The 25,000-nt window shown below is 44.7% G+C and overlaps 1 protein-coding gene across 2 annotated transcripts in view; it reads right to left on the bottom strand.

Annotated features, from left to right (window-relative positions):
* Positions 1 to 25,000, bottom strand: part of LOC143280758 (uncharacterized) — a 113,510-nt gene that overhangs the window by 43,972 nt on the left and 44,538 nt on the right. The window contains exon 2 of one of the 2 annotated variants that reach the window (XM_076585432.1): positions 1 to 752. This exon is cut by the window's left edge and continues 255 nt beyond it. The exons of the other annotated variant lie outside the window; for it this stretch is intronic. Within the exon in view, the coding sequence (XP_076441547.1) occupies positions 1 to 408 (408 nt within the window). The 5' untranslated portion in view covers positions 409 to 752. The remainder of the gene's footprint in view (positions 753 to 25,000) is intronic. 2 annotated transcript variants of the gene reach the window in all.

Raw genomic sequence — 25,000 nt, 5'->3', positions numbered from 1 at the left:
GGTGAGGAAGAAGAGGTAGGTCGGGGCGGAGGTGAGGAGGAGGAGGAGGTGGTGGTGGGAGGAGACAGAGTGGGGGCCGTGGTAGGGGGATGTTGTTGCTGTTGTTGTTGCTGCTGCTGCTGCTGCTGCTGTTGCTGTGGCAACAAAAGTCTGCTGGTGAAAGGCTGAAGCCGCGAGTGCGGTGAGTACCGCCGGAGTGAAGCCGAGCAGCTCAGATGCCATCAGGATCAGAATGACGATGAGGAGGAAGAGAAGGAGGAGGAATCGTTTGGTCTGAAGGTCTGGAATGTAGTGACAGCGGCGGTCGTGGTGGTGCTGTCTCGTGCTGCTGGTCCCAGCGTTCCTGGCCGAGAGGGTGCTTTCTGCTGACGTCATGTTGTGTCGTGGCGGAGTGACGTCTTTTGTCATGTCATCTCTCTCTCTCTCTCTCTCTCTCTCTCTGTCTCTGACCAGATCTTCCTCTCGGATTAAGAACAGACTGTTTCCCCCGGTGTTTGGGACATTGCTTCACCACTGAGGACAGGGCCAGGAGGGAGGGGTGAGGCAAAAACACAACAGGGGACAGTGGGGTGGGTGCAGGGTGACGATGAAAGGAAGGGTATGTGGGGGTGGGGGGCGTGGGGGGTGGGGGTGGGGGCTGGGGAAAGGGAGAACGCTGATAGTAAGTGTTCTGTGTGATCTGTGGGGACGTCACTTTATATTTGCATGTTGATCACGTGGTCGAATGTCCGCTCTTAGGCATTACCAACGAGCTGAAACAACAACGATTACAACATTATTTCAACAACAATTACAACATTATTTCAACAACGATTACAACATTATTTCAGACATCAACTTGTTGTTCAGCTTGATTCCAGTATTTCATCATGGTGTCGGAGATCAAGTGTAAGTAAACAACTCACCTGTCAGAAAACCTCACACAGATTCAAACAAAACAAAACAAAACAAGAGTGGCAAGGCCTTCAAGACTCACTTGTGATAAATTAAGTCTCCTAGCATTAATTACAGAGTAATTTCCCTTTTTCACTAACTGCACCAAAACGTTTGCAAAATAAATAAAAATTCCATGCTTAGCAAAAGAAGTTCCTGTTTGAACAAAAAATTATAATAATGACTCCTCTTGTTGTTGTGTCAGAATAAGAGGTCAAAGTGCCAAGTTTAGAAAATATATAAATATAACAGTAAATGCAGTTTGCATATAATTAGGCTTCTTATTTTATTTTTTTGTGCCCATCCCAGAGGTGCAATATTGTTTTAAACAAGATGACTGGAAAGAACTGAATTTTTCCTATTTTTATGCCAAATTTGGTGTCAACTGACAAAGTATTTGCAGAGAAAATATCAGTGTTAAAGTTTACCACGGACACACAGACACACGGAGACACACACACACACACTCCGTTTACACAAGTGAGTCAAAAAACAAACAAAAACCTGTGATACCTTGATCAGGTATTTGACTGTGCTTTCATATCTGTGAAACTGCATGTTCGGTGCATATCTGTTATGCATGTGTGGGTGTATATGTGAATGTGTGTCTTCATGTTTTACATCTATTTGCTTATTTATCTTCTTTTTTTTTTTTTTTTTTTTACATTATAGTTATTATTTATTATTTATTTATTTATTTGTGTAAGCTTATCTATCATTTATTCACCTTTTTTTTTCTTTTTCTTTTTTTTTTCCCTCAAGGCCTGACTAAGCGCGTTGGGTTACGCTGCTGGTCAGGCATCTGCTTGGCAGATGTGGTGTAGCGTATATGGATTTGTCCGAACGCAGTGACGCCTCCTTGAGCTACTGAAACTGAAACTGAACTCATATATAACAAGGAGGTAAGGGACGAGGGGTGTGGACCTGTAGCTCTGGGAATGGTGCGCTATGTTAGCTTTTCTATCGGTCATTAATTTCATACAGTTATTATCATGTGCGTGTGTGCGTGCGTGCGTGTGTGTGTGTGTGTGTGTGCGTGCGTGTGTGTGTGTGTGTGCGTGTGTGTGTGTGTGTGTGTGTGTGTGCGTGTGTGTGTGTGTGTGTGTGTGTGTGCGTGTGTGTGTGTGTGCGTGTGTGTGTGTGTGTGTGTGTGTGTGTGTGTGTGTGTGCGTGTGTGTGTGTGTGTGTGTGTTTATCTGTAGGTGGGCGCGAGCGAAGGTTATATAGAGATACGTCGTTAATAGGTCGCAGTAGTTCTTTGCAAAGCCAACCTCCTAGATTTCCTCCTTCCACAAAATTCCTTATGATTTGCTTTGTGCGTCTTTGATAGACATTCTGAAGTTGACGATGATATTTCAGCATTTTCTTCCAAATATAAAAGGTCCTCGTTATTTTGTTTATGTGGGTTTCGTGGAAATGTTTAAGTTTTTGATGACATTCTAGGTTTTTTTTTTTCTTTCTTTCTTTAAACAGAAAGTATGCAGCTTAGATTTCGTTAACATCCTCGCCAGGTCTGCAAAAATAGTTGAGCTTCAAACTGAAAGGTGCATCCGTTTCTCGGTCACATATGTTTTTCTCTCGTCTAAAGCGGAGGGGGGTGGTGGTAAGGGGTCGCTGTGGTGGATCTGCTGGCAGCCAGATTTGTCTTTTTCTCTCTCTGTCTCTGTCTCTGTCTCTCTCTCTTATAATTTTGTTGTGAGGGCATGGTATAAAGAAACTTTTAGCTTATCCTTTTAACCTCAGTAAAATCCCCCCCCCTCTCTCTCTCTCTCTCTCTCTCTCTCTCTCTCTATATATATATATATATATATATATATAGATATATATATATATATATATATACACACACACACATCCTCCACCCCCCACTTCTCTTTGTACCTTTTGACTCTCTCGCTGTGTGTGTGTGTGTGTGTGTGTGTGTGTGTGTGTGTGTGTGTGTGTGTGTGTGTATACGTGTGTGTGTGTGTGTGTACGTGTGTGTGTGCGTGTGTGTGTGTATACGTGTGTGTGTGTGTGTGTGTGTGTGTGTGTGTGTGTGTGTGTGTGTGTGTGTATACGTGTGTGTGTGTGTGTGTGTGTGTGTGTGTGTGTGTGACTCGCTCTCACATATTCCTCTTAACCTATTCCAATTTTCCACCTCCTCCTTCACCTCCTTCCCTGAACTATCTCCTGACCGGCACGTGACAGGCGTCCATCACTATGACTGACAGCATCGGGTGCACAACTAAAACTAGGAACCCTCCCACCACCCCCACCTCCCACCACCCCCACCTCCCACCCCCATTCCTGTTGACCCGGCCCCCACCTGTGCATCTCCACCTTGTGTGTTGCAGTTCGTCACACAGACACAGAAACACAAACAGAACTGAGACAGAAATGAATGCGGAACATGGAGTGATGGAGAGACAGACAGTCAGATAAACAGTACATTCACAATTTTCTGGAAGAGTACCGATGACAAATTCAGTGGCCTGTGCAATTACCAGCTGTCTGCATCAATCATGTCAAAAGCAAAACCTTTGGCAATTGAGGATCCATGCAAGCTGGTGGACGTCACATAACTTACACGAGACAGTTTATCAACAGCCAAATGTTGAGGTCAGGTTAACATAGGAACGTTATCAAGAAAGACACCAGATCATTTTAGTGTCAAATGTCTCACAAAAATACAAGCTTTCCTGTATTCATTTTTAGAGAGAATCAACGTTAAGGCGATAGTGAGGTGAAATGTCGATGGACAGAGAACCGAATGAAGAGTTAATGATTACAGAGTAATAATGTCAAGCACAAAACTAATCACAGTATACATCTGTTGTTGTTGGGGGGTTTTTCCCCGAAGGAGTGAAATGACCGAACCGCAAATATATCAAAATTATAGCATAGTCATATCGACCAGTTTACGTCTTTTAACTTGAATTGTATATTGTTCTTGGGGTGAGGTTAACTCTCTCCATACGAACGGCGAAAGAGACGACGTTAACAGCGTTTCATCCCAATTACCATCATCAAAATATTGCAAGCGGAACGCTCTTATACTGAAGAGGTGAATGTTGACAAAGTATACCACAGTTCTGACGACGGAAGCTAAAGGCTGGGTCATTCAGACACCCACTGGACATCCGAGGGGTCTATGTAGAGGAGAAGAGAAGACTGGCCGTACTGAGTGAGTTAAAGATAAACAAGACTAGGTACTGGAAGACAGGGTCTAATCATCTTCCACCGTTTTAACCTGCGCCAGCTGGTCAGGTATGCATTCACACACGTGGTAGAGTGAGGAAAATCGGGGTGAAACGTGTTTCCCCCCCCCCCCCCCCCCCCCCCCCCAAGGAGTTCACAGTCTGGTTTCAGACGTAAAAGTTGCAGGAGTTGATAGTCTGATGGTTTCAGACGTAAAGGTAGCAGGAGCTGACAGTCTGTTTTCAGACGCACAGTAGCCAAGGACCCCCAGCTGAGCTCCATCGTCAGTGCAGTCACACTCGTTCGTGAAGGGCGTTGATCATATTCATTTAAAGAAAAAAGGGTTAAATGTCCCGTGGCTTTTGACGGCCATGGATGCAGTGAATTCTTTATCCACTGTGTCTGAAGCTTGGCATTGTAGGCAGGAAGGCCAGGCCCAACCGTCATCCTACAATCGTTCTAACCTTCGCTGATCCAAGCCCCGGTCCCCAGTCACACCCGGGTAGAGTGGGCAAGATGGGAGTAGTGTTTTTTCCCAAGAACATATGCCGAAACGGGGGGCCTGGAACCCTGATCACGTGTCAACACTGGATCAGACCGATTCTCCCGCCGTGTCTCCTCCATCTTGAATACATTACGGATTGATTTAGTTTCGAATCTTCTTCTTAAAGACATGAGTGCATGGCCGGACATCATCTTGAAACCTTAACAGTTTTGATATGTGGGGTTCCATTTCAGCGGCACAATATCTAAATAAAAACAGTCGGAAATAGTTAAAGACGGGGACTTTAAAGGATCTGTTTAAAGGTACGTTTACGGAGACTGAATCGCATACTGTGGATGCATAATTAATGTCCGACTGGATGTAAATATTGAAATATATACAATGAGCTGGTGTATGAATTTGGGTATAACTTTGGATATCATTTTTATATATTATGGTATTACCATGACAGATTGTTACCAACAGTGACACCAATGATTCTATGATAGTCAATTCATCAGTGATAGAATGAGATGAATATTCATTCGACATATTTTGGAAAGAGAGAGAGAGAGAGAGAGAGAGAGAGAGAGAGAGAGAGAGAGAGAGAGGAATGAATTGAAATGAACTGACTTGAATAAATTCTATTTCTTGAGAGTAATAGAGTAAGCAAGACAATGTTTCTTTTGCATCCAGCCCTGGAAGGGGGAACATTTAAATGAAACAAAGCAAGAGAGAGAGAGGCAGGCCAAAATGAAAAAGAAAAAGAAAACTAAGAAAAGAAAACAGGTCATCCGTGCATGTAGCCGAGATAGACACAGAGAGAGTAAGAGCAAGAGTGTGAGGAGAGAAAGAGACAAGGAGAGTGAGGCAGACAGTGGAGAGAGAGAGAGAGAGAGAGAGAGAGAGAGAGAGAGAGAGTTGGGGACAGAGTGGAGAGAGAGAGAGAGAGAGAGAGAGAGCTAGGGACACCGAGAGAGAGAGAGAGAGGGACACTGAGAGAGAGAGAGAGAGCTAGGACAGAGTGGGGAGAGAGAGAGAGAGAGAGAGAGAGAGAGAGAGAGAGAGGAAGGCTGCACGCTCAATGGTTCCGACGTAACCATTAATTTCACTCAGGAAAATAAATAGAGGCATGGAGGGATTGGTAGATTCCGCTGATTAACTCACTCAGTACGGCCAGTCCTCTCTTCTCCTCTACACAGACCCCTCGGATGTCCAGTGGGTGTCTGAATGACCCAACATTTAGCTTCCGTCGTTAGAATTGTGGTATTCTTTGTCAACATTCACGTCTTCAGTATAAGAGCCTTCCGCTTGCAATATTTTGATGATGGTAATTGGGGTGAAACGCTGGTAACGTCGTCTCTTTCGCCGTTCGTATGGAGAGAGTTAAAGAGAAAAAGAGGAATAGACGGAATGGTAAGAGGTTTGGACATAAGGAAGGAAAGAAGTGGACATAAGAAGGGAAAGGAAAGAGGTGGAATAGAGGAAGGGAAAGAGAGTTGGAAATAGAGGGAGGAAAGGAAAGAGGTGAAATGAGGAAGGGAAGAGGGGACATAGAGGGAAGGGAAAGAGTGGACATAGAAGGAAGGAAAGAAGGTGACAAGAGGGAAGGGAAAGAGTGGAAATATAGGAAGGAAAGAGGTGACATAGAGGAAGGAAAGAGAGTGGACATGGAAGGAAAAGAGGTGACAAGAGAGGAAGGGAAAAGTGAATAGAGGAAGGAAAAGAGTGGAAATAGAGGAAGGGAAAGAGAGGTGACATAGAGGGAAGGAAAGGGGACATAGAGGAAGGGAAAGAGGTGGACATAGAGGAAGGGAAAGAGGTGGACATAGAGGGAAGGAAAGAGGTGAACAAGATGGAAGGGAAAGAGGTGGACATAGGGAAGGGAAAGAGAGGTGAAAGTGGACATAGAGGGAAGGGAAAGAGGTGGAAATAGAGGGAAGGGAAAGAGAGGTGGACATAGAGGGAAGGGAAAGAGAGGTGGACATAGAGGGAAGGGAAAGGGAAAGAGGTGGAAATAGAGGGAAGGGAAAGAGGTGGACATAGAGGGAAGGGAAAGAGAGGTGGAAATAGAGGGAAGGGAAAGGGAAAGAGGTGGAAATAGAGGGAAGGGAAAGAGGTGGACATAGAGGGAAGGGAAAGAGGTGGACATAGAGGGAAGGGAAAGAGAGGTGGACATAGAGGGAAGGGAAAGAGGTGGACATAGAGGGAAGGGAAAGAGAGGTGGACATAGAGGGAAGGGAAAGAGAGGTGGACATGGAAGGGAAATAGAGGTGGACATAGAGGGAAGGGAAAGAGGTGGAAATAGAGGGAAGGGAAAGAGAGGTGGACATAGAGGGAAGGAAAGAGGTGGACATAGAGGGAAGGGAAGGGAAAGAGGTGGACATAGAGGGAAGGGAAAGAGGTGGACATAGGGAGGAAGAGAGGTGGAAATAGAGGGAAGGGAAAGAGAGGTGGACATAGAGGGAAGGGAAAGAGAGGTGGACATAGAGGTGGAAATAGAGGGAAGGGAAAGAAAGGTGGAAATAGAGGGAAGGGGAAGAGGTGGAAATAGAGGGAAGGGAAAGAGAGGTGGACATAGAGGGAAGGGAAAGAGAGGTGGAAATAGAGGGAAGGGAAAGAGAGGTGGACATAGAGGGAAGGGAAAGAGAGGTGGAAATAGAGGGAAGGGAAAGACAGGTGGATATAGAGGGAAGGGAAAGAGAGGTGGACATAGAGGGAAGGGAAAGAGGTGGACATAGAGGGAAGGGAAAGAGGTGGACATAGAGGGAAGGGAAAGAGAGGTGGAAATAGAGGGAAGGGAAAGAGAGGTGGACATAGAGGGAAGGGAAAGAGGTGGAAATAGAGGGAAGGGAAAGAGGTGGAAATAGAGGGAAGGGAAAGAGAGGTGGAAATAGAGGGAAGGGAAAGAGGTGGAAATAGAGGGAAGGGAAAGAGAGGTGGACATAGAGGGAAGGGAAAGAGAGGTGGAAATAGAGGGAATGGAAAGAGAGGTGGAAATAGAGGGAATGGAAAGAGAGGTGGACATAGAGGGAAGGGAAAGAGAGGTGGACATAGAGGGAAGGGAAAGAGAGGTGGACATAGAGGGAAGGGAAAGGTGGGAAACAGAGGGAAGGGAAAGAAAGGTGGAAATAGAGGGAAGGGAAAGAGGTGGAAATAGAGGGAAGGGAAAGAGGTGGAAATAGAGGGAAGGGAAAGAGAGGTGGACATAGAGGGAAGGGAAAGAGAGGTGGAAATAGAGGGAAGGGAAAGAGAGGTGGAAATAGAGGGAAGGGAAAGAGAGGTGGACATAGAGGGAAGGGAAAGAGAGGTGGAAATAGAGGGAAGGGAAAGAGGTGGAAATAGAGGGAAGGGAAAGAGGTGGACATAGAGGGAAGGGAAAGAGGTGGACATAGAGGGAAGGGAAAGTGGAAATAGAGGGAAGGGAAAGAGAGGTGGACATAGAGGGAAGGGAAAGAGAGGTGGAAATAGAGGGAATGGAAAGAGAGGTGGACATAGAGGGAATGGAAAGAAGTGGACATAGAGGGAAGGGAAAGAGAGGTGGAAATAGAGGAAAGAGAAATATAGGTGGACATAGAGGGAGACGACTCTTAACGGTACAGACAGGGGCAATTATTTTGAACGCTGACAAAACAAACAAAAACCAAAAAAGACAAACGAAAACACTGGCAGAATGCACGTAGTGAGACAGACAGGTAAAGGTACACAACGATAGATAAGATACAGAAAGGCGACCAGAACTGAAAGCACACACACACACACACACACACACACACACACACACCTTGCAGAAAAAGAAAAGCAAACAGATTTTGCAAGAAGAAAGGGTACACGAAGTCTCTCTCTCTCTCTCTCTCTCTCTCTCTCTCTCTCTCTCTCTCTCTCTTACACACACACACACACACACACACACACACACAGAGGGGGGAAAGAACGAGATAAATACAGGGAGACGGGCAGACTGAGCCAGAGAGATCTTACTATTCTAACCCAAGTTTGAAGTTGTAATTATCCTTTAATCCTGTTGGAGTTCCGGGGACTACTACAAAATAATGATTTCATGCCCAAAATAAACAATTCCAAATGCGCAACATAAGTAGAAGAAAACAAACGTCTTTTAACCCCAAGACTTTCTAGAGAACATTTTCAAAATTGTATCAACTTACTTAAGCTAAAATGACCTTTTTGCCTCTTTGAAAGATATTACATAAATTGAATACCGATTTCGGAGGCAAACTGTTTTGTGTACATACCTTTTTTGCAACTGACCTTACTTGGGACATCCTATTATAGAATGGAACTCATCCCAAAACAGACATATTACAAACCTCTTGCAGTATGCCATTGCGTTTCCTTATTTCTATTTCCAGCATATGGTTACTGCTTCGAAATTTAAAGAAGCTAATAACGTCATCAACAGGCATTTGACACTGGGGACAGACAGACAGACAGGCAGGCAGACATAGAGAACGTCAGACAGAGAGAGTGAGACAGAGACAAAAAAAAAAAAAAAAATTAAGAGCTAGCGCTTCTAACTCAACACGAGGAAAAGCACAGCAGACAGACAGATAGTCAGACAGACAGACAGAGAGGGAGAGACTGGCAGACATACAGACAGGCAGACAGACAGACAGACACAGAGTGTGAGACTGGCAGACACACAGAGACAGGCAGGCGGACAGACAGACAGACAGACAGACAGACAAAGTCCTTACGTGTCAATCTCAACCCAGTAAATCCTGTTGCCAGGACGAACGTGTTGTGCCAGAAGCGTCCTCGGCCTCCGCACAGGTTCCCTGATTTACTGGAGCTGTCGTTCTCCACCCACTACAGTGACGCCGCCACACAACGCACGCGCATTTTTAAGGGACACGTGCGTTTACGTCATCAGCATTAATTAGCATTCCAGCCAATCGCGTGCGAGCTGCCAAGGGGCGGTCATGTTTCGGCCTCCGTTCGGTTTGCAGCCACCTTTTTCTTCGTTGGTTTGAACTGACTGTTCCCATCACCAGGGCAGTCTCCATTACGTATTGCCCTTTATCGCCATGACTGTCATCATCGTCTTCGTCACAGTCGTCGTCATTTTCTTCTTTCTTTTTCTCCTGTTCCTACTATCACTACCACTGCTTCCTCGCGCTGCTGCTGCTGCTGTTACTGTTACTACTACTACTACTACTACTACTACTTCCTCTTCATTTTGCTCGTGCTACTGCTACCACTACTACTGCTGCTGCTGCCTCTACATTTTCGTCTTATTTTTCATCGTCTTGCTGGTGCTCATCCTCTTCCTTCTCCACGTTTCTGTTGCACCAACAGCGTTTAATGTAGTGGAGGAGATGCAGTTTGAGTCTCCTTTTTTCCTAATGTCTTCGGTTTCATGAAGGTGCCCGCCAGTTCTGTTTCCTGAGAAATGAGAAGAAGAAGAAGAAGAAGAAGAAGAAGAAGAAGAAGAAGAAGAAGAAGAGAGAGAGAGAGAGAGAGAGAGAGAGAGAGAGAGAGAACGGATGTAAGAGAGGTTATGAAGCGAGACAGAGACATGGACAGACAAGGACACAAGAAAGAGACAGACAGGACAGATAGCAGGGCAGAGACAGACGGCAACAGAGTACAGAGATGTGTACAGAGATGTGTATAAGGAGAATGGCTTGTTTACACACACAGCGTCGTTTGACAGATCAAGACTTTACCCTTATTTCCTCTTCCTTCCCTGCTTAAAACCTTCGCTGAACCAGAAGAAAATAAACGATTCCCCGACCCATGCAGTAAAGCAGGCATTCTGTTTGGACGCTGCAGTGTTGTTTCAGGCAGCCCGAGCAAGGTCGACAAAGAAATTGAATCTTGATTGCAGCAAGTACATTTTGCGAACGTCGTTGATAACCCGGTTTGTTTGTTTTGTTTTTGTTTTGTTTGTTTTTGTTTTTTGTTTTTTGGTTGTTGTTTTTTGGGGTGTGTGTGCGGGGGGGGGGGGGGGGGGGGGGGGTTAAAGTTCGACAGAGAGAAACGAATAAATATGGAGAAAGAAGCGCCCTGGCAGATTGGGTGGACGTTCATCTTGTGAAGTACTGTTCACCACTGATCAGAGTTCAAGGCCCCATTTCGGCATGCTAAATGCACAGGATTTCCGCCTTCCCTCACTTCACCCACATGGAAAGGAGTACTTGACCTCGTTTGAGGGAAGCTGAAACAGCGGCCTTCCTATGGCCGGGTCCCACTGAGCCACAGTGGATGTGAATTAACTGCCCCTGTGGCTGTAGAAGGCTACACAGGACCTTTTTGATGCTCACTTAATATTAATCCCTTTATCCATGTCAGGGTAAACCATGTGTGAACGCATACACATAAGTGTGCGTACGCAGTCGTTCAGTTACGAACACGCGCATGTAAGCACGTGCAATATGCCTCTACTTTCTTCCGTATAAAACTTGATGCGCTGAAGACAAAGTATAGTGAAAATGTTACATGCATCGGTGGTAAGCAGTTCAGCTTGCATCATTGTTTGTATCACTGTAAGCAGTTACGTACCTTCTTGCCCAAGTATTTCAAAGAGAATAACTATTCTGCAGATGATTTTTGGAAAGTTATTTCTGACGAGGTTCTTATGGTCGAACTTTCAAAGACATTAGTTCATAGCCCTATTTCTACATTCCTTTAATGTACTTCAGATTTGTTAATGGTTTCTGGTTATTATTATCATTATTGAATTGTTACTGTTAAATGTAAATGCATGTTAGTTATGCATCTTTTTGGTAGTTTTCTACCTTTTCTGTTTTCATCTTCCCCCCCCCCCCCCACACACACACACACCCCACCCCTTTTTTTTCTTTTTTTAACTGTCTAATATCGCTGATAGTGAAAAGACGCTGAACTAAAGAACGAACGAACGTGCGACAGACAGAAAATAAAAAGACTGATTTACAAGTAATAATAACTCATGGTGCACCTCCGCCCCCTCTCCCTTCCCTCCCCCTCCCCCCCCCCACCCTCCCCAATACAAAACAGCATTGATCAGATTACCTCCAGCTGCATTTTAAGGCAAACACAGGCACAACAACAAAACAACCAGAGACAACAGAGAGACGAACAGCTGTTTTTTCGGTTATTTCAAAAATAACAGCGATCATTAGAAACACCCAATCTGTAAAGATATAAACAACAATGTGTTAGAATGTAATCCAAAGACAGAGAGAGAGAGAGAGAGAGAGAGAGAGAGAGACAGAGAGAGAGAGAGGAAACACCACTTCAAGCCACCATCTCCTTGAATCACGTGATATACCGTGACCAAATTGATATCGTCCCTTTGATGTATGTATGTGTTATTAGAGATTAGAGGAAGAAACAAAACCAGAGGAAGAGAGAGAGAGGGAAGGAGATAGCATGCAAGAGACAAATTGATGCCAAGCAGGAAAAAAAAAAGGAAAAACTCGAGTGAACACAAACACGTGTATATAAAAAAAGAACCCAAACAAATGTGAAAGAAAGAAAGAAAAAAATCAACAAAGCTTTCTACTCGTAGGTTACCCATGACTGAATAATTTTCCCGTCTTCAGACTAGCGGTCTTGAACATTAGAAAACTAATGATATAGGTTGCAATACAATATTTTGAAATGTATCATCAAGTAGCCTACACATCAGTGATACATCTTTTTAAAACGCTGACCAGATAATCAAATATTTAGTTCAATATTCAGATGTGCATACGATCTCTGCTGATTTTCTCTTCAAAATCAGAGCAAAACAAACAAAACAACGAGAGAATAAAAAAGAAACAAAAACGTTCTGAATGACGAATAAACGAACAGTTAGTGGCGTGTCCATCTTATCGGTACTGGACCATCGCTCAGACTAATGAACGGAAGTCCGTGACAAACTACTTCCGCTATAGGTCCGCCTACATAGTTTCCGCCCTTGACGTACGTTTATGACCTCAAGAGATATTGGACACATATATTTGCCCTTTTTTTTTATACCCACCCCTTACTGCCTCCATACTCCTTCCATGTTCTGCACACTGCAGCAGTAATTTGCACTTAATCACGATCGGACCACCGTATCGGCCGCCATTTGCACAGTCATGAAGATAGTATCGGGCATGCGCCGAAGTAATTTCCGGCCGTTTCGCGCCCGTCTGCCGCCATGTTTGTTTTCCATGAATCTCGTTGTTCCCAGGGAGCTAAACGTGTTTGCTGTTCTGGGTGAGTTATTGTGGATAAGCAGATAGCGATGTCAACATTGTATGAGATTCTTGGTGGAGAGGTGTTGAGGTGGTCGTGCGGGAAACAACTGAGCAAAACTGATGTAACATAACACGCTAATGAAAATCGGTGTGGACAGCGAATTGTGGTACCTGTATCAATCAACGTCATTACCGTCAACTAATGAGTGCGCACGTGCTAAACACGGAGCTCACTTTATCGTCCAACACTTTTGGTCTAAACTAACTGCCAGACTCCGTTTAGGGTTTTAGAGATAGAAAGGAAATTCTGACACCTTTAAGTACCTTCACTCCAGGACATTATTCTTTCATGTGTAGGCACTTCACTACTGGGCTGCTACTAATGATAAGGTCCATGCCCATGATCATGATATGATGATTGTGTTGATGATGAAGACCTTGACGATGATAATGGCCATGAGGGTGATGACGATGACGACGACGACGACAGAAGTATAAAATATATGATGTGTCTGAAGACATTTCCGATTTTTTTCTAATTCTAGAAATCTGGTATTTTCTTCTCTCGTCTCACACAGTAAGCAGTACCCATGTCCCATCCTGTCATCCCCACATCAACAGACACAAAGCCAGTTCTGAATTGTGCCCTTTTGTGGGGAAAGGCGATGCCATGAGCGTGCTGATGCGATACATTGCCTACAAACGTAAATACGCCCCCCCCCCTCTCTCTCTCTCTCTCTCTCTCTCTCTCTCTCTCTCTCTCTTATCTCTCACTCTTTCCCATCTCTCATCCACCCACCCTCTCTCATTCACTCTCCCCCTTCTCTCTCTCTCTCTCTCGCTCTTTCTCTTACTCCACTCTCTCTCTCTCTCTGTGTCATGTCTGTCTTTCATCTTTCATCTCTCACTCACTCGCTGTCTCTCTTTCCCATCTCTCACTCTCCCTCGCTCATTCTCTCTCTTTCTTTCTCTCTCTTTCTCTCACTTCACTCTCTCTCTCATGTCTGTCTTTCATCTTTCACTCACTCTCTTTCCCATCTCTCACTCTCACTCTCCCTCGCTCATTCGCTCTCTCTCTCTCTCTCTCTCTCTCTCTCTCCCTCCCTCCACCGTCTCTCTCACCCTCTCTCTCTCTCATCTCTAGCTTACTCACTTTCTTTCCCTTCTTTCACTCACCCTCTCTCATTCACTCCCCGCCCCCCGCCCCCCACCCCCACCCCCCACCTCTCTCTCTCTTCCTACCTCCCTCCACTCTTTCTTTCATCTCTCTCGCTCTCTCTCATCTCTCACTCACGAACTCACTCACTCTTTCCCATCTCACTCTGTCTCACTCACTCTCTCTCTCTCCCCTCTCTTTCTCTCCCGCCCCACCCCCTATCTCTCTCTCTCTCTCTCTCTCTCTCTCCTCTCTCTCTCTCTCTCTCCCCCCCCTCCCACCATTGCGCCTTCCTTTTCACCTAAATCAAAGCGGCAACAACAAAAACGATGGGCCAAGCAAACAAAGCCGGACACCTGAATAAACAAGCACTCATTACACACTTCATCTCCTCAGCCAGAAGAACTAGATCACAGCGGCAGTCTGGCACAAACAAGTGACAACTTCACTTAGTCTGGCATCTTGTATATATATATATATATATATGTGTGTGTGTGTGGGGGGGGGGTTTGGGGGGGGAGATATGGGCGTGTGTGTGTGTGTGCTTGTACAAGTAAGTGTTCATCTGTGTGTGTGTGTGTGTGTGTGTGTGTGTGCCGTGGAAGCTGCGATACGTAGACTAGAAATGAGTGTGTGGAGGAGGGGGGTAGAGGATGTGCAGGGTAATGTGTGTGTGTGTGTGTGTGTGTTGGAGCTCATGTACGTTTATATGTATTTGACTGTGCTTTCATATCTGTGAAACTGCATGTTTGGTGCATATCTGTTATGCATGTGTGGGTGTATGTGTGAATGTGTGTCTTCATGTTTTACATTTATTTGCTTATTTATCATCATTGTTGTCTTATTTATTTATTTATTTATTATTATTATTATTATTATTATTATTATTATTTTATTTTTATTATCATTACTACTACCTTTTTTATTATTATTTTATTTTTTTTATATCATAATTATTATTTATTTATTTATGTAAGCTTATCTATTATTTATTCACCTTTTTTTTTCCTCAAGGCCTGACTAAGCGCGTTGGGTTACGCTGCTGGTCAGGCATCTGCTTGGCAGATGTGGTGTAGCGTATATGGATTTGTCCGAACGCAGTGACGCCTCCTTGAGCTACTGAAACTGAAACTGAAACTGGCATCTTGTGTGAAAGAAGCGGCGAGGAAATGGGAACTGCGGAAAAAAAACACCACCTCAGAACTTCTGCTGCGTCGTTCCGGTATTTTTAACCCGACACCTAGACGTCCTGATATTTATCTTCAATACCTGAAGGTGATTATTAACATAACAACATAAGACATAGCGCTCTCCCGGAGAGTGTTTTACGAGAGAGGCCAACGAATGAGCAGATACCAACAACCAAGAGAAAACATAACAAAACAGGGCACAGAGAAGAAGGAGGAGGAGAAGATGTGGACCAAAACAATCTAAAATGTAGCAAAAGAAAGAAAGAATATATGTGACCAAGCGCGCTATGCTTGCTCCAACACTATTCACGCACAAGCCACAGCAGACAACGTTTTCCCTCCTAACCCTTGCACAGAATGTGTGACGTCACTCCGCTTACATCACTTTGTTCTGGCCAGACCACCTGCTGACGGCTCGACCAGTGTCGCGTCGCGGTATGTCATTGGCTGAGAGCAAACTTGTGTTTCTGTTCCACCGTAAATAATTAATAACTCTTTTGTCAGATCAGTAAACTACTAGTATTATATACTGGCAGAATCGTCTTAATTCCATCTTTAAATCTATTCCATTTATGTTCGCCTGTGTTAAACTGATCTAACGCAGTTTGTAATTTTCAGCGACGAGCTCGTTAAAACTGACCCTGTTCAGGTGACTTAAATTAAGATGATAAATTCATCTTAAATAACCAACACTTCATTTTATACTCATTATAAAGTAGGTGTTGAGGTCTTTCTTTTGCAACTTATCCGACGTAAATCGGTTCAGGAATCATTTAGAAATCTGTCACTGAACACCTTTAAACAAACACAATTGTCATCGGATTCTCCGTGATTAGTGACAGGGTCTGGCATGCAGCTTTGTGGGCTACCATGAATCTGTACAACATCAACGCCAACCTGATCAGACTGATACAGCACCTCTATGACAAAGCCACCAGCGCCGTCTACCTCAACAATAGCATCGGGGACTGGTTCAGAACCACAGTTGGAGTGAGACAAGGCTGTCTACTCTCCCCAACACTCTTCAACATCTTCTTAGAAAGAATAATGGCTGACGCACTGGAAGAGCATGTAGGAACAGTCAGCATAGGCGGCAGAACAATCACAAACCTACGTTTTGCCGACGACATTGATGGACTGGCTGGAAAAGAAGAAGAACTGGCAAGCCTGGTCAAACATCTAGACAAAGCCTCCACATCGTATGGAATGCAAATCAGTGCGGAGAAAACCAAACTGATGACTAACAACACCAACGGCATCAGCATTGACATCAAAGTCAACGACGAAAAGCTTAAAACAGTCCACAGCTTCAAATATCTGGGAGCAATCGTGTCAGATGAAGGATCTAAACCAGAAGTACTCTCGAGAATTGCCCAAACAACAATGGCACTCAACAAGCTGAACACCATCTGGAACAACAAAAACATCGCTCTCAGCTCAAAAATCAGACTGATGCGTTCCCTGGTTATTTCAATATTGCTCTACGCCTGCGAGACTTGGACCCTGACTGCGGACATCGAGAGAAGAATCCAAGCTGTCGAGATGAGATGCTTTCGTAGACTACTTGGCATCTCCTACAGAGACCACATCACTAACACGGAAGTGAAGAACAGAATCAAGCAAAGTATTGGACCCTACGAAGACCTTCTGTCCATAGTGAAAAAACGCAAACTTAGGTGGTATGGACACATCTCCCGATCATCTGGTCTTGCCAAAACGTTCCTGCAAGGCACCGTACAAGGAGGCAGAAGGAGAGGACGGCAGAGGAAGAGATGGGAAGACAACATCCGGGGTTGGACAGGCTTGACGCTCGGTGACGCCCTGAGGAAATCAGAAAACCGTGAAGAGTGGAGAGGGGTGGTGGCCAGGTCAGCAGCGGTGCCCCAACGGTCTGAACCCAGACTACGGGAGAGGTGAAGGTGAAGGTGAAGGCTCGCAGCACACGTGACGCTCTTTGCGGTCCGCTAAACTTGCATAAATTGGCACAGTGGATGATGAGTGGTCACTTCATACCTGGTCAGTCATCTGACCAGAGCCTGCTCTCCCTGTCTCTTGCTGTGTCGCGGGCAGTGTGTCGTGTGTGTTCTCACAATGGCTGACACCTCGCTACGTATTGCTGTAAGTACTAGTGTGTAGAATGTGTTGATTTGTAAATTGTATTATTCGACACAGTACTTGTGTTCATATAAGTATGTTCAGTTATTGCTTTGTTCAGTTAATTCTGCCGTACCCTATTAGAACCACTCGGACACGGCTACATATATATATATCACAAGACCTCTGGTGTGCGATGAGTATTGTATTGTATTGCATTGCTCTGCATTGTATTGTATTGTATTGTATTGTATTGTATTGCTCTCCCCAGGAAGAGCACGTCGATACACTGGGAGCGTCACCCTTTTTTTTTTTTTTTCATTTCTTTCTGCCTGCAGTTTCATTTGTTTTCCTATCAAGTGGATTTTTCTGCAGAATTTGCCAGGTCCAACCCTTGTGTTGCCGGGGGTTCTTTTACGTGCGCTGAGAGCATGCTGAACAATGGACCTCTTTTTATCGTTTGATCCGAGCGTCTAGCGAGTGGTGGGTCAAAACAAGAAAACTAATGCCAACAGCGACGGCAGCAGAGGTGAATATCTTGGAGAACCGAGTGTGCCAGTCGGTAACACAGTCTCTGTGATCTTTCCTTTTTTTTTTCTTTTTTTCTTTTTTTTTTACTTTTTTTTTTTACTTTTTTTTTTTTTTACTTTTTTTTCACACACATAAGAAAGAGAGGCGGGGCCTAAAGACAAGCCGAAGAAGATAATTGTATCCAAACAAACCTTTCTGCTGGAGCAACACATCAACAACGCACAAACATGCCAGTGAACACACTGAGGGGCATTGAGCTGATATATATATATATATATATATATATATATATATATATATATATATATATATATATATATATATATATCCAACTGCTCAGACTCTGTGGCCCAGATCTTTCCTTTTACGTGTAGTGACACGAGGTGGGGGGGGGGGGGGGGGGGGGGTGTTACCAGTACCAATAATTACATCAGAAACTTCGGCTGATGTTGGATGTTGACGGCTTACCAAACAAGAAAGAAAAAAAAGAAAGAAGAGAGGGTTAATCACATTACCACCACCAAAACAGCTACACAGCAACAGACAGACTTTTATCTCATAAATTCCACTTACCGTACTTACAGACGGACAAGAAAAAACAACAAGCAAACAAACAACAGCAACAAAACAAAAAAAATAATAATTGGAACAAACCGAGCGGAGAAACTTCCGTGTTACACAAGACATTCCCCTCGCTGCAAACCCATTACTTTTGGCAAGGGAGGACAAACGAAGACTAACAACAAAACGTGCGGGCATTAGCCTAGGAATTCCACTCGCCACCCCCTACAGCCATCCCCCTCCCTACCCACCCACCCACCATCCCGCCAGCCGCAGCCTCCAGTGCCCCCTTTCTTGTCTGGCATCATTCTCTACAGTCACAGCAACGACAGTGAAAAAAGACATAGCACTGCGCACCATAGAACCCGGTGTGGAGGAGCGGCTGTTACCTGCTGTTATATTCGCCCCGGCTGTTGATCTTAGTTTGGTTCAATGGTAGCAGTAGTAGTAGTAGTAGTAGTAGTAGTAGTAGTAGCAACAACAACAGTAGCTTATTTCTTCATCTCTGATGGTAATGGACATACCTTCCTGTATTTTTTCATCCAGTCTTCTTCTTCTTTCCTGGGCTGCAACTCCCACGTTCAATCGTATCATAGACACTGGAGATATTAGTGTCTGAGCTTGCATGTACACGAGTCGGTTTATACGTGCATGACCGTTTTTATCTCGCCATGTAGGCAGCCATACTCCGTTTTCAGGGGTGTGCATGCTGGGTATGTTCTTGTTTCCATAGTCCACTGACCGCTGACATGGATGACAAGATCTTTAACGTGCGTATTTCATCTTCTGCTTGTGGTATACACATGAAGGGGGCTCAGGCACAAACAGGTCTGCACATATGTTGACCTGGGAGATCGGAAAAATCTCCACCCTTTACCCACCAGGCGCCGTCACCGAGAATCGAACCCGGGACCCTCAGACTGAAAGTCCAACGCTTTAACCACTCGGCTATTGGGCCTGTCTTTGTCTACTTGATTCTTTTTTTTTTTTTTTTTCTTGCATTGGAGAAGACGAGCAGGTGACGCGAGTGGGTTTCTCTGGGGGTGAGGGGTGGGGGGTGGGTGGGTGTTGGTTTTCTTTTTGTTTGTTTGTTTGGTTGGCTGGTTTGTTTGTTGTTGTTGGTTTTTGTTTTTGTTTTTGTTTTTCTTTTTTATTTATTTGTTTGGTTGGTTGGTTGGTTGGCTGGTTGGTAGGTTTGTTTTTGTTGTTGTTTTTCATCTAAATTACGAGTACACGACAATGTAGTTTGCTATTGATATTATTCCCGGGGGAAAGATGATGTAGGGCGGGGATATACCTGCACATGACACCGGTTTGGGCGAACGAATTGGACAGGAATGGCTGCCATGTGGCCAGCATTAGAGATATGGTGTCTCATTAGCTTCAAAAGAAAGATAAAAAGTATCCCCCTTTTTTTTTAAACTTCGGTTTCATCAACATTGCGAGAAAATGATCCTATATGAGCTGCGCAGCATTCGTAGGACGATGGAGACTGACCTTTACAAGATGTGACTGATAAGCTGAGTCTGTGTTTCCAGGACAATGGCGACAATTCAGAGCTAGGGGTGTGTATATGTTATCACCATCAACATCATCATCAATGGTTATCACCATCGCCGTTGTCGTCATCAGTAGTAGTAGTAGTAGTAGTAGTAGTAGTAGTAGTAGTAGTAGTAGTAGTAGTAGTAGTAGTTGTTGTTGTTGTTGTTGTTGTTTTGTTGTTGTTGTTGCTGATGCTGTCGAAGTGGCAGCAGCAGCAGCAATAGTAGTTGTTGTTGTCAAAGTGGAAGCAGCAGCAGCAATAGTAGTAGAAGTAGTAATAATATTTTATAATAATATTTTATTTTTATATAGCGCTATAATACAAGCATAAGCAAGCTCTAAGCGCTTAACAATCCAGTACCTAAAGTGAAACAAGAAAGCATACCAAAAGAAGTAGAAACATAAAACAGAATCATTAATATTATAAAAACACAATGCATAAAACTCACAAAGTAACATACCATCAATACTACAACTGTTACACTCCAACACTCACACTAACACACACGCACAGGCACACACATGATTAAACGGCTGAGATGACAGTAATTTTCACTTAAAGTACATACATGTAAAAAGGAACATAATTGTAATCTGCATACCATAGATTTTGTAAAAAATGTAAAATAAAATTTTGGATAGAAAAGGTAAAAGGGGTAAAAATCGGGTCATTCTCCCTTTCGAACCACACCACCACCATCCATCTACCCACCCCCATTCTCTCCACTCTCCCATCACACACACTCACATTGCCATGGGCCTGGGATAACAGCACTATTTGAGTTATGACAAGTATTTTTTAAAGAGATAAGTTTTAAGATTTGCTTTAAAGGTAGATAGATGAGTTGTTTGTCTGAGAGCAATAGGCAGAGAATTCCAAGTTGTTGGGCCGAATACGGAAAATGACCTCTTTCCACAGGAGTTAAGGAAGTATCGGGGAACAGTTACCTGGGAGGAATCAAGAGCTCTCAATGTTCTGTTTGGCAAGTACGGGTTAACAAGCTCAGTAAGATAAGAGGGTGTGGTATCACAATTCAGGCACTGAAAGCATAGACAGGCAACTTTATATTCAATTCTGGCTTGAACAGGCAACCAATGAAGTGTCCGCAGGAGAGCAGTAGCACTCTCTCTCCTAAACGTTTTAAGGACGAGTCGAGCTGCACTATTCTGTATTTTCTGGAGCTTGTAGAGTTTATCATTGGGAAGGCCAGCTAAGAGAGAATTACAATAATCTAGGTAGGCGTTGTATTTATCTGCTTGAGCTTATTTTTATTACCAGTCAACATGAGTTCTGTTTTGTCATCATTCATTTTAGTTTGTTTTGTTTCATCCACTTTGCTGCATTTTCTATACCAGTTTTAAATTTAGAAGCTAAACATGGAATTTCAGAGGGAATAGTCGAATCATGCAGTTGAGAATCGTCAGCAAACAGATGATAGTGAGGTACAGACTGTTGGATGACCAAACTTAGACGTTGTGTGTACATTGTAAAGAGTACAGGTCCCAGGACGGAACCTTGTGGTACCCCATATCTGAGCACAGACGGAACAGACTGGTTTCCATTTACAAGGAGAGAATGTGTGCGACCTGATAAGTAGGAATGAAACTATTTCAGAACAGTACCATTGAGTCCGAACACAGCATACAACCTTCTGACCATAATGTCATGGTCTATCGTGTCAAATGCTGCAGAAAGGTCCAGCAGTGACAGAATGGATACCTTGCCTGCATCAGATGCTAGCAACAGGTCATTAGCCACACGTAGTAAGGCCGTTTCCGTGCTGCGTCCCTTTCTGTACGCTGACTGAAATGGCTCCAGGAGACTGTGGAGTAGTTGTAGTAGTAGTAGTAATAGGTGCTGCTGTTGTTGTTGTTGTTGTTGATGTTGTCGAAGTGGCAGCAGCAGCAGCTATAGTAGCAGTAGTTGTAGGGGGAGGAGGAGGAGGAGGGGGTGAAGTTGAAGTCTCATTTCTTTCTCTGAAATAAAGGTGAAGTGGCCTTTTAAAGCGAAGAAACCGCCATACAAGACGGCTTCTCTCTTTGACCCTGTGAACACCGGCGTCGTTTTCACCGCACACATCTGACATGGATTTCACCTTTTTATTTTTAGCCTACCCATTAGTTCTATTCTTCTTTTCGTCCATATATTTCTGTTAAAATCTCTCTCTCTCTCTCTCTCTCTCTCTCTCCCTCTGTGTTTGTGTCTCTGTCTCTCTCCCTCTCCCGCTCCCCCTCCCCCTCTCTCTCTCCCTCTACTCCCCCTCCCCCTCTCTCTCTCCCTCTACTCCCCCTCCTCTCTCTTTCTCTCTACCTCCCTGCCCTATCCAGATACTGTTCCCATCGCTGATTTTGTTTTTATTCCAACCTTGGCATCTGCTTTGAAATGTACTGCGTGTTTTTGGTGGACTAGTAGGGATTGGGAGGGGGGGGGTGGAGTTAGTGTAAATGTCGCCCTCTTCGAATTCAATCGTGCCTCAGAGAGAGAGAGAGAGAGAGAGAGAGAGAGAGAGAGGGGGGGGGGTAAGTAAAAGATCGAGAAAGCATTGTGTCCTATTTATTTAACAACCACAGCACATACACACACACATCAGACGCGCGCGCGCGCACACACACACACACACACACACACACACGCGCGCGCGTGCGCGTGAAACACCCTCAGTTACTCAGCTGACTGAGCTTTTACAAATATTCACCGATTCTCCAAGCGTTCCAAACGTGCCCCCCCCCCCCCCCCCCCGAACCCCCCCGTCACCGTTTATTTACTTTCTTAAAACCACCCTCCTCCCTCCCACCGTCACTGCCCAAAGGCACTGACCAACCCTGCATGGGTCAAGAGGTAGTGGGCACTGACCAACCGTGCATTGGTCAAGAGATAGTGGGCACTGACCAACCGTGCTTTGGTCAAGAGATAGTGGGCACTGACCAACCGTGCATTGGTCAAGAGATAGTGGACACTGACCAACAGTGCTTTGGTCAAGAGATAGTGGGCACTGACCAACCCTGCATGGGTCAAGAGATAGTGGGCACTGAACAACCCTGCATGGGTCAAGGGATAGTGGGCACTGACCAACCGTGCATTGGTCAAGAGATAGTGGGCACCGAGCAACCGTGCATCGGTCAAGAGATAGTGGGCACTGACCAACCGTGCATTGGTCAAGAGATAGTGGGCACTGACCAACCGTGCATTGGTCAAGGGATAGTGGGCACTGACCAACCGTGCATTGGTCAAGAGATAGTGGGCACTGACCAACCGTGCATTGGTCAAGAGATAGTGCTAAGTGCCACGCTGTTATCTGCCCTTCCCTTGACCCAGCTCTCGTTTGCTGTACAGTCTGGCTCGGTGTGTTCAAACCTTCTTCTTTATCTGCCCCTGTCTGCAGGGACGGGGGAGTCAGATTCTTGTTTTTCTTCTTCTTCTTCTTCTTCTTCTTCTTCTTCTCCCTCACTTCTCGGCGACGGCGTCTGGTGGGTAAAGGCTGGAGATTTTTTTCGATCTCCCAGGTCAACATGTGCAGACCTGTCAGTGCCTGAACCCCCTTCGTGTGTATGCGCACGCAGAAGATCAAATACGCACGTTAAAGATCCTGTCATCCATGTCAGCGTTCGGTGGGTTATGGAAACAAGAACATACCCAGCATGCACACCCCCGAAAATGGAGTATGGCTGCCTACATGGCGGGGTAAAAAAAAAAGTTAAAAAAAAAAAACCCCAAAAAACCGGCCATACACGTAAAATGTTACATGTCTGTCTTAGTGTGTATATGTGTGCGTGCCTGAAATCTGATTGAACGAGACAGGAAACGAATGATGAGCGCCCAGTGGCAGACGTCAGTCTGCTGTACCCAGGCAGGCAGCCTGTTGTGCAAATGACCCCGTGTTTGTAAAGGGCTTAGAGCTTGGTCTCCGACCGAGGATTTGCGCTGTATCAGTATCCATGTCAAATAGTTGGAGCAGTATCCATGTCAAATATTTGGAGCAGTATCCATGTCAGATAGTTGGAGCAGTATCCATGTCAAATAGTTGGAGCAGTATCCATGTCAAATAGTTGGAGCAGTGGAGCAGTATCCACGTCAAATAGTTGGAGCAGTGGAGCAGTATCCATGTCAAATAGTTGGAGCAGTATCCATGTCAAATAGTTGGAGCAGTATCCATGTCAAATAGTTGGAGCAGTGGAGCAGTATCCATGTCAAATAGTTGGAGCAGTGGAGCAGTATCCATGTCAAATAGTTGGAGCAGTATCCATGTCAAATAGTTGTAGCAGTATCCATGTCAAATAGTTGGAGCAGTGGAGCAGTATCCATGTCAGATAGTTGGAGCAGTGGAGCAGTATCCATGTCAAATAGTTGGAGCAGTATCCATGTCAAATAGTTGGAGCAGTATCCATGTCAAATAGTTGGAGCAGTGGAGCAGTATCCATGTCAAATAGTTGGAGCAGTATCCATGTCAAATAGTTGGAGCAGTATCCATGTCAAATAGTTGGAGCAGTGGAGCAGTATCCATGTCAAATAGTTGGAGCAGTATCCATGTCAAATAGTTGGAGCAGTATCCATGTCAAATAGTTGGAGCAGTATCCATGTCAAATAGTTGGAGCAGTGGAGCAGTATCCATGTCAAATAGTTGGAGCAGTATCCATGTCAAATAGTTGGAGCAGTATCCATGTCAAATAGTTGGAGCAGTGGAGCAGTATCCATGTCAAATAGTTGGAGCATTATCCATGTCAGATAGTTGGAGCAGTATCCATGTCAGATAGTTGGAGCAGTATCCATGTCAAATAGTTGGAGCTTCGCAAAGAACTGTTCACCGGATTCCTACAGGTATGTTGGTTGTTTGTGTGTCAAAAAAGCCAGGGTCTCTGTTTTTTTCTGCCCATTCTACACTGTTGTCGGTCCATCCTTTTTTTCTCTCTCTCTCTGCCTTCTCTTCCGTCCGTCCCAATCCCTGAACAGGTTCCTTGGAGGAGTGTTTCACAACTGGATTTTGTTGGGTGGGGGGCGGGGCAGGAGGGAAGAGAGATAAACGGGTGGTGGGAGTCGAAAGGAGAGAAAGGAATCGAGGCAGAAAAGAAACAAAATGAAAATTTGTAAGACACACACACACACACACACACACACACACACACACACACATAGATGCACACACACGCACGCACACAC

This window comes from Babylonia areolata, chromosome 4 (assembly GCF_041734735.1).
Source record: "Babylonia areolata isolate BAREFJ2019XMU chromosome 4, ASM4173473v1, whole genome shotgun sequence".
NCBI classification, from domain to species: Eukaryota; Metazoa; Mollusca; class Gastropoda; order Neogastropoda; family Buccinidae; genus Babylonia; species Babylonia areolata.
This window is presented reverse-complemented; position numbering and strand designations above follow the sequence as displayed.